The sequence below is a fragment of the Sceloporus occidentalis genome, unplaced genomic scaffold (assembly GCF_023333645.1).
Source record: "Sceloporus occidentalis isolate IW3139 unplaced genomic scaffold, rSceOcc1.0.p SCAF_8, whole genome shotgun sequence".
NCBI classification, from domain to species: domain Eukaryota; kingdom Metazoa; phylum Chordata; class Lepidosauria; order Squamata; family Phrynosomatidae; genus Sceloporus; species Sceloporus occidentalis.
In genome coordinates, this window is record NW_028316988.1 from 25,217,392 (window position 1) to 25,227,500 (window position 10,109).

The 10,109-nt window shown below is 46.9% G+C and overlaps 1 protein-coding gene across 2 annotated transcripts in view; it reads right to left on the minus strand.

Annotated features, from left to right (window-relative positions):
- Positions 1–206: 206 nt before the first annotated feature.
- Positions 207–10,109, minus strand: part of LOC149308337 (membralin-like) — an 11,850-nt gene continuing 1,947 nt past the window's right edge. The window contains exons 2-11 of one of the 2 annotated variants that reach the window (XM_089535564.1): positions 8,538–8,807; positions 6,579–6,696; positions 4,500–4,610; positions 3,892–4,014; positions 3,530–3,630; positions 2,806–2,863; positions 2,448–2,531; positions 1,926–2,058; positions 1,354–1,453; positions 207–1,056 (exon numbers count right to left, since the gene is read on the minus strand). In XM_089535564.1, the coding sequence (XP_089391690.1) occupies positions 331–1,056; positions 1,354–1,453; positions 1,926–2,058; positions 2,448–2,531; positions 2,806–2,863; positions 3,530–3,630; positions 3,892–4,014; positions 4,500–4,610; positions 6,579–6,696; positions 8,538–8,807 (1,824 nt within the window). In that variant the 3' untranslated portion in view covers positions 207–330. Of the gene's footprint in view, positions 1,057–1,353; positions 1,454–1,925; positions 2,059–2,447; positions 2,532–2,805; positions 2,864–3,529; positions 3,631–3,891; positions 4,015–4,499; positions 4,611–6,524; positions 6,697–8,537; positions 8,808–10,109 lie in introns of both variants that reach the window. The other variant, XM_089535563.1, reaches the window with a different exon arrangement.

The window sequence follows — 10,109 nt, forward strand, 5'->3', positions numbered from 1 at the left end:
GGCAGAGAACAAGGAGGAAGTCCTATGTTCTCCGAAAAAGCATCGGCTAGAGGGGAGTTAAAAGAGACAAGGAGGTAGAACTTAGCAAGCCCCATAGAGAAAGACCCAAAAGGCATGTTAAGTGGGTGTAAAGGGACTTGTGGATTTCGTTCAGAGATGGGACCAACTTTTACTACTCTTAGCCATGCCTTTTTTCGGGTTCATGGTTTCTTTTTTTTTCGTTTCTTGGCACGGGAGGATGTGACTTCCTCTGCACCTCACCTTCCGGTGTGGCCTCTTGTTCAGGGTAGGTGATGAACGGACGATGAGGATGGAAAGGCCTCCGGTCCACTACAGAGCAGGGAACCTGGATTCAGGATCTGAGGAAGTCGTACTGTCCGGGGAGATGGGGCAGGCCTCCCCGTCGACAAGTCCTTCCCCAGAGGGTCTTCTTAATGCAGAGTCTGGCGAGCAGGGGTCCAAAGAGTCTGTACCTGGGAGTTCGGTAGCTTGGGTGGGCAAACCCTGCAACGGCCGAGGAGCATCGTCTGGTGCTAAGGACACCGACGTTGTGTCCGTTGGGGGAACCCCTGCAGTTGAAGTGACCTCAATGGTGATGGATCCCACTGGTGCCTCTGCGCGGTCACCGCCAACCAGAATCCGGGTCATCACGCTCGAAGCAACAGCTGCGTCCGGCAAATTCCCAGGGGCAGTCGCTTCTGGGGGACTGCCAGGGTCCAGGAAAGAGCCGCTCAAGTTGGATAGAAAAGATGCTTCTGTGATGACAGCTGCCGTTTCTGCCACCCAGTTTAAGTCGCTGCCCAGGGAAGGGGCCGTGGCAGCAGAATGGCCCTCCCCAGAAGCCAGGGGTCCAGCCACTTCCCCAGCAGGGCTAGTGTCCAGATGGGGACGAGGACCAGCCAGATCAGTGGGGGCGACAGTCGTGTTGTTGTTGAGGTTGTCCTGGAGCGTGGTCTGAGTGCCCACCTGCTGGGTATGCAGCAGCATCTCTTGAATCCGGATCTGCTGGAGGATAGCTGGCAGCTCATAGTGGTGGAAAAAGTAGATCATGGAATGCTGCCAGGGAGAGAAGAGCAGAGAGAAAGAGAGGATAAGGATACAGACTCCTAAAGGAGAATCCCCTGCCAGGATGAGTTATGAACAAACAGTGTGAGTGTTGGACCACAGCTCTCAAAATACCTCAGTTAGGTATTATGGACTGCCTTCTGCAATCCAGCACTCCCTCCACATTTATGAGGCTAGCTAGTGCATTCACTACAGTCTGGTCTGGTCCCAAAGAAGATGGGACAGCTAGTCCAAACATGTTCTAGTCCAACTAGAAGAGAAAGGTTTTTTAAAAAAGCAGCAACTTACCTGTATGAAAAGCCAGGAGGTGACTAGCGCCAGGCTGCTGTATTGCCCGTTGAAGCGGTAATGGTAAGCATAAAAGGCAAAATGGTACAGGTAGAAAAACCTGCAGGGAAGTAGATGATGGCATATCAGAAAACACGCATACACCAAGCTGTGTAAGTATACAAAATGCAACATTTTCTCTCCTGGTTTCAAGATGGGTGACTATGTCTCTTCACCACCATCCATTACAATGAACAACTTCAAAAAACAAGTTAAGAACAATTAAAAATCTATTTTGTTTTTTAAAGGAAGCACCTTCCCTGCTTATAGATCCCTTCTGTGAAAACAATCCAGCTGAACAGCCAATTTAATGTAATCAAATCCGTAACGTAATTCAATTCAGTTAAAGTTAAATAGTAACATGATCTTGGGCTGCCAGCAAAGGGAAGGGGGCAGCCCAAATTCCTTTGGTATTCCTGCCTTCCATGGACCAGCTTTCTTGAACTACAATACTCATCATGTCCCAGATAACTCCAAGGGGCCCTGGGCTGGGAATGGCTGAAAACAGAAGTTGCTGGGCTACATGTGTGTACCTCAGCCAGTGTCTCTTGCTGGTGTTGGTATGGCAGCAGATGGCATCGTATTGGTCGGCCAGCCACACAATGAGGATGATGTAGAAGGCCGTGGTAGTGTCATTGAAGAACTCCGACATGATCGCTTCCATGCCTGCCAGGAAAGGAGAAGAAAAGAAAATAATTAGTAGGTTCTTTGGAGCTTGGTATCCCAGTTTGAGCCAGTTCCCATGAAAGCAACGAAGGGTAATCACTAAAAAAATGTGCAGTTTGGTGAGGTGCTACCATTCTCTTGCAGAGAACTCTAGGTGTGTGTGTATGTGCTTTCAAGTTGCCTGTCTCACCCCCAAAACTATTGACCATTTGAAGGCTTCTTCCAAAAGGCGTCTTTCCCCACCTCCACTTTTTTATGATCTCCATTTCAGTGGCCAAACTTATAGATCTATGCTTTTTAAAAAATATGCTGAGGGTGGCTGGTGAGAGAGGCTTAGCTTCTTTTTTCCTTTGCTGTTGATCTATGCTCAGTCAGGGCTGCCTTCTTACCTACTAGGGCCAAGATGACCGTCAGCAAGGGGGCTGCTGGGAAGGCAATGGTCATGTTCATCTCCAGCATCTGCAGCAGGTCCACTGTGGAGGAAGGAGAGATGAGAAATGTCCTATTGGATCAGACCACACGCCTATCAAGCACTTCACCCACCATTCCACAGGGAAGCCCATGAGCAGGGCATGAGTGCAACAGCCCCACTGGTTTTCCAAATGGTGCTGCACTACACTTCCCATGAACGCTGGCATGAAAGGCCATGGTGCCAAAGATTCCAAAACCCATCTGCTTGGTGGCAAAGACCCAACACGCTACAGGCATAATGTGCAGAACCACCAGGGAAACCACTGGAAGACTTACCGATAAAAACAAAGATCTGGTGATGGGAGTAGCGCAACAGCATAGAGACAGAGAGGGTCTGAAAAAAAGAAGAGGAGCTAAGTCACCGCTTAAGGGACTACAAAGGGGCAAACCAGCAACTGCAAATCTGGAGGGCAGAGGACACTCGCATACACAGAGGGCTACTCTCTGCCAGGGAAGTCGATTTGTGTCCAAATAATTTTCATTTGCCCTGACTATAAAACGCTGTCTCAGGCCCTGTCTATACAAGCCAAATAAAATGTTCTCCCCCAGTTTGACACCTGGCCCAAACCCTGGTTCTGGTGAGAACAGTCCAGATGACAGCCCATGCAGCACCAGAGCCAGGGATTATCGTCCCCCTTTTAAAGGATTTTTAAAACTTATTATCTGCTCAAGATCTTCCCAGAATATCCAGAACCCTCCGTTCTAACACCGAGTGGCTATTTGTATGCATATTTTGCCTGATAGTGGCAGCCGCTGGAGAGAATAACTCGCACAGAGGGCACCTCGTTCTGTGTGCCAGGTGGCACAGCAGAACATGCATGCAGACAGCTGCCATGTGTTAGAACAGAGGAAGGAGGTAACAGGTGGAGTTTAGGGCAGCTCTGGGAACAGACTATTCCAGGTTGCCCCCAGAGTATTCTGGCCAGTGCACACAGCATCTCACTAGGCAAGACTGCCCAAAGTCAGGCCATAAATGTCACAATTGAATCCAGACACTCACAAAAATCACCATGATGACGAAGGCTGCCAAGTATGAAGTCCGGGCCATCCACATGCTGATGAAACGGTAGTGTTCCCCGGACACCACATTGCGAAGGAACCCTGGATGTCAGCAAGAAGGAAAGGAAAAACAACGTGAGGGGAAAAAAGATTGTTGCGATTTGTTTGCGTATACTGGGAACTGCAGTCCAGCAATATTTAGGAGTGCTGCAGCACTTTTAACCCCACCTTCGCCAACAGCTAACCTGACAGGTGCAGACACACACATTCATGGCATTGTCAGGAAAAACCTCTGGCAAGTAAAGTGGCTCTCACGAACAGTGGGGACACAGTGCACCCTGTCCAGTCTTTATTTCTGGGTACCTTTATTCTCTTCATTTTCGGCCAAGGCTTTGACACTGGACATGAGGATGTCATCATAACCCAGGAACTCATCCAGCAGAAGACGGCTGAAGCGGTCACCAAAGCACTGGTCTCGGGTGGGATCTGGAGAGGCAGAGCAAGGACAAGAATAATTGGAGGAAAGATGAAAACCCAAAAGGGGATTTGAGAAGCCAAAAAACAACAACAAAACAAAACACAAAAACAAAAAAGCATGTTTGTATTACAGCTTACAACCCCTCTATAATTTACTAATTGATGTTGTTGTGTGCGGTTAAGTTGTTTCTGGCTTAAGGCAACCCTAAGATGAACCTATTTTTTAGCAAGTTTTGTTCAGTGGCAGTTTGTACTTGCCTGCCTCTGAGGCTGAGAGTGTGGGACTTGCCCAAGGCATGTTCTTCCATGGCCAAGCAGACTTCCAGAGTCTTAGTCCAATGCCCAAACCACTAACTATGCTGGCTCCCAACAGCCTTGAGGGGGTTACCCAGCCCTGATCAATACCCTGCTTTCCTGACTTAGGAGCAGCTGACAACTAAACTTTGCTATCATCTGACAAAGGAACAGAGCGGCAGAATAAAAATGAGCCTCACCAAGCGTTACTACCATGACAGGAATGCTGAGACGCTGGCGGGTGCTCTGGGACAGCCGCAAGAAGCCATACTCAAAGGAATACTCCACAATGTACTCTTCCTGCGGCCAGACTGGAAGGGAAAGGAAGGGAAGAAAAGCAGTTTTAAAAGACTGAGAGAGTGGATACTGGGAAACACACCACCCCCAAGACCAGATTTCTTTTCAACCCCTTTAAGTTGAGTGCTTCAGCTGGTGAAGATATCCCAAATGAGACGATAGGAACCTGCATGGGAATAAGAGCAAACATTGCAAAGGCAAACCCTCCTCGCAAATAACACATACTTGGGCTGCCTGAGATTGTACATTGAGCCTGCGCCATATATAGGCAGCATTCAGCATACACTGAAGACACCTGGGAAAGGGGCGAGTGCCCCACGCGCACGCATTGCCTGCAGCGAGCACAAGCCCCATTATATCCAATGGGGCCCATGAATAGCGCGCACAGCCGCACAGCAAGCATGAGCCCCACTGATATAATGGGGCTCAAGCTTACGTGTTTTTTGCTTTATGTGGGGGTGGAAGGGGTCCAGAATGGATTCCCCGTGTAAAGCAAGGGCCCACTGTATACAATGATAAGCCAAGGTTTTTACTGCAATTTGAGCTACTTACCGATGGAAACAGTCCACTCCCATCCACTTGGTTCCTCCCACAAGTGTTGCCCATGGGCCACTTGCAGCCCCCACCACAGGGTGGGGGCAAATACTAAAAATCACCTCCAAGTTGGAAACTGGTTTTGAGTCCATCTCCTGGTCATAAAAAGGCCTCCTATTGTTGCTTTCAAGTTGTTGCAGACTTAGGGCAACCCTAAGGTGAACCTATCATGGGGTTTTCTCAGCCAGATTTGTTCAGAGAGAGTTGCCATGGCTTTCCTTTGAGGCTGAGAGTGTGTGACTTGCACTGGGTCACCCAGTTGGTTTCTATGAGCAAGGAGAAATTTGAACCCTGGTCTCCAGAGTCTTAGTCCAACACTCAAACCACTACATCATGGTAGGTACGTCTTATTTTAGGGGGAATGAATTTCTGCTTTGTGCTGTTAAAATAGAACTTACGTTTACATTATGTCATTCTCTTATATTGTTAATACTGTATATAGTCATGTATAAGTCTAAAAGGTTTGGGGGGGGGTAAGACCCCAAAGATCTGGGTTCTTATTCACAGGTCAATGTAAGTACAGCATATTAACTCTTATCCAAATAGGAACCATCTCCTTCTCTGAGTGGCAAAAAGTGAGAGCTTAGTCTGTCCCAGATGAACCTAAAAGAAGTACTGACCCCCCTCCATTCTCTCTGCTGTGGCACAGTTTCTAGCCTTTTTGAATGGCAGGGTGGGCAAAGAGCGCTTTTCTTTACTTCATCCTTTACATCCTTTGTTGCATTCCCCTAAGTTTTACATTGACTTATTTATGGGTTGTATCTAAATCTATCATCGTGGCCCCAAAACATGCCCTCGACTTATACATAAGGGTGACTTACCGATGAGTATATAAGCTAACTCAATAAATTTTTAAAAATACAAAGAAGGTGAGACAATTCATATATATTCATGAGTATGTAAGGCAACTCAATAAATTTTAAACAATACAAAGGGGATGAGTCGAAGTCATAGAAGAGAAAGAGAAGATTACAACCTGTCCCCGATTCCTTGGCCAATGGAAGATTGTAAATCTCCTCTTTTCCCATATCTTCCACTGAGACTGCCCTCCTGCACCCCTCATACCAAGACCGGGGAAGCACAAGCAATGAGGGGTCTCCTTTGGGTGAACCCCACTCCTTCCCGACCGTACCCTCCCTTTATTGTACCCTGCTCTTGTGAAGCTGGTTGTGATTTCATCGGGAGGAAAATCAAGTGATGGGATGGTGGGGAGAAAAAAGCTCTAAAGTAGGAAGAAAGAAAAAGAAAGATGTGACGAAAAGGATAAGCAAGGGAAAGATGAGAAGCAAAGAGAGGGCAGGGGGATTAACAGTTAGCAGCGTGGTTCTCTTTACCTGCTTTGGCTAGCATCTCAAACTCGGACACAGTCTCGCTGAGGGGCTCCATACCTTTAGAGGCCGGCTCATCGCTGAAAGAATATTCCTGGCTTTCGTTGGGGGCTAGAACTTTGGCCCCGTTCAGTCGCGACGGCTTGAGGAACACCTTGGGCTCAATATCCAGCTCAAACTGGGAAAGAAAGAAGAGGAGAGTTAGGGGGAGAAACACCAGTATTAAAAGAGGTTTATTTCCAAACCAGTTCAACGGCGAGGGTTGGATAACCCATGGTTCAGTGGGTACAATTCCTCTAGGCTCTTCAATTTGTCGGTGGTGGTGTGTGTCCTCAAGTCATTTGTGACATGTGAAGAATAGTGGCAAAGATAAATAATAAATCAAATTGCTGCTTCTGTATGTCCTCAAGTCATTTTCAAGTTACAGTGATTGCATGCTCACTGTTGAAATAATCCAGTTTGGCACCACTTGAACTGTCATGGTTCCATACTATGGAATTCTGGGAGCTGTAGTTTGTTGTGACACCAGTGTATAGGATCAGGAGAGGAAAAGCAGAGCTCTGGTGCCACAACAAACTACAACTGACAGAATTTCATAGCATGGAGCCATGGCAGTTAAAAGTGGTGCCAAACCAGATTATTTCTGCAGTATGAATGCAGCCTGTGAATTCAAACTATCATGGGGTTCTTTTCGTCAGATTTCTTCAGAGGTTTGCCTTTGCCTTCCTCTAAGGCTGAGAGATTATGATTTATCCAAAGTCACCCAGTGTGTTTCCATGGCCAAGTGGGATTTGAACCCTGGTCCTGCTCCAACCCTCAAAACCACTAAACCAAGATTTATTCATAGAGGGTTTGTCATTCCCTTCCTCTGAGGCTGAGTGAGCCTTTTGAGAGGCTGTGTAAGTGTTCACTTTGGCAGGGGAAGGGATGAAAGATCAGAAGAGGAGGAAAACGGAAGGGAATTTATATTGAAGGCGTTGCTTGGTGCAACATTGTGTTGCAGAACTGGCGATTCTTGAGCCTATTTATCAAATATAATCGCTATTAGGATCGCTTTAGTGCTATAATTAGTGACAGCCAGAGGTACCACTTCACCGGTTTAATCCCCTCTCTGGGTTCCCCTCCACAGAAGGGATAAACGGGAGCCACGCTGAGAGATTTAAATGAAATTAAGAAGCAAATTAAGTGGCTTAAATCAGTCAGTTGTCCCCAGGGGGATTCTTCGCATCGAGGCACCGACTTTCGTTCACACAACACAAGCTGCTAATTTGGTTTCACAGGCCCTTAATGGGCTCCACACTCCCACTTCCTCATGTGGGACGAGAATTTAGGGACGATTTTTAAAAAGTTTAATGGCATATTAATTGAGGTAGACTGCTGTAAATGTGGAAAAGGTTTAAGCACAACAAGCATCCAAAATGAGCACACTGAATGTGAGGCAGCTCACATGTGCCCCTAGGGGTAAACGCAGCTATAGGTGACTCGAGCCACTGATCCAAGTCATAAACTATAGAAACAAAAGAGGGGGAAAATGCTTAGGCTGGGAAAGGGCTGCAGATCATTAGTTGATTAAATTAAGATAACCCTAATCCTTGCTTGTCTCTGTGCCTTCAACTTACCTGTCGACTGCTGGAAACTCAAGTTAGGGTTGATGGTTTGTTAGTTTTGTTGTGTGCCTTCAAGACGCCTCCAACTTATGGTGACTCTTAAGGCAAACCTATCATGGGGTTTTCTTAGCAAGATTTCTTCAGAGGGGGTTTGCTATTGCCATCCTCTGAGGCTGAGAAAGTGGGACTTGCCCAAGGTCACTCAGTGGGTTTCCAAGGCAGAGCCAGGATTTGAACTCTGGTCTCCAGAGTCACAGTCCAAAAGGCAGGGTAGAAACTCATAATAATATAAAGTCTTTGGTTTGAATCAGCATGACTGTTCTTATGCTCTCCTGCATTACTGATGTCCATCCAAGATGATGAAAGAAACATAGAAAACAATAAGAAGCACCTTCCCACCCATCCCTGCTACCTTGATGGAGCTGTTTTCGAACATCTCCACGGTCATTTCCTCTTCCTCTTCCTCCTCCTCTTCTTCGACACCCGGCTCAACCGCCATACCCGGAAACCTGTCATCATCGCAAAACTGGAGGAAGATGGGAGCACGGCTGGAGTTGCGCTGTATCTCGACCCTCAGGATGCCGTCCCTGGGCCACTTGTCCCGGACGTGCTCCAGGCAGTTGATGGGCGAGCGGGAGAAGGCAATGTGGATGTAGGCCAGGATGAAGAGAACAAACAGAGCCTGAAAGACAAAGAAGAATCCGGGTTAATGCTGGGCAGAGGTGGTTCAGGGCTGTTCAACCCTGGCACAAATCTGTTGTTGCTAATCGTCATTGCGTAGAGACAATGTGGTGGTTTAAGCACTGGACTATGACTCTGGAGACTGGGGTTCGAATCCCTGCTTGGTCATGGAAACCCACTAGATGATCTTGGGCAAGTCCCACTCTCTCAGCTTTACAGGGAAACCACAACAAGCCTCTTATGAAGAAATGGTTTCAAGAAACAGAGACAGTGTGGTGTAATGGATTGAACACTGGACTCTGGAGACCAGGGTTCAAATCCCTGCTCCGCCATTGACCTTAGGCAAGTCATATTCTCTCAGCCTCAGAGGAGAACAAAGGCAAACCACCTTGGAGCAAATCTTGCCAAGAAAACCCCATGTTGGTTCACTTTACGGTCACCATAAGTCGGAAACAACTTGAAGGCACACAACAACAACTCTGACTAATGGTCACCTTATGAAGAAATCTCGCCAAGAAAACCCTGCCATAGGTTTTCCTTAAGAGGTCACCATGAGTCAGAAATGTCCCAAAGGCACACACCAACAATAGCAAGTGTTCTTCCCCTCACCAAGAGTGGAATCTAGAATAAGATCTCCTCTCCCTGCAGTCCACCCAGAACCCAAAAACCTGATATGGAAGACAAGAAAACCTTCCGGAGCATGGTTTGGCACTAGAGAAACCCAAACAGGCAGAGCCCAAAAGCTGTAAGATTATTGTGAGTGTCGCATGGGATTCATGTATGTATGTGCCTTCAAGTGTGTATATGCTGAAGCTGTGGATATAGAATATGTAGATATAGAGGGCTGAGTCTATGTTGTTAGCCACTCCGGGGAGAGAAAGGCAAGACACAAATAAATAAATAAAATAATAATAATGTTAGTGTGATGTAGTGGTTTGAGTCTTGGACTACGACTCTGGAGACCAATCCCCAGCTTGGCCATGAAATCCACTGGATGACCTTAGGCAACGCATAGTCTCAAAAGGATGGTAATGCTAAACCCCATCTGAAGAAATTAGCCCAGAAAACCCCATGATTGGAGGCACACAACAACAACATACAGTGGGCCCTTGTTATCTGCTGGAGTTTGGTTCCAGGACTCTCCACTGATACCAAAATCCATGGATGCTCAAGTCTCATTAACAACATAGTAAAATGGTGTCCCTTATATAAAATGGCACAATCAAGGTTTGCAGTTTGGAATTTAATTTTTTATAAATATAGACTTGTCTTTTCACATTTGCGGCTTTGATCATTCACGGAT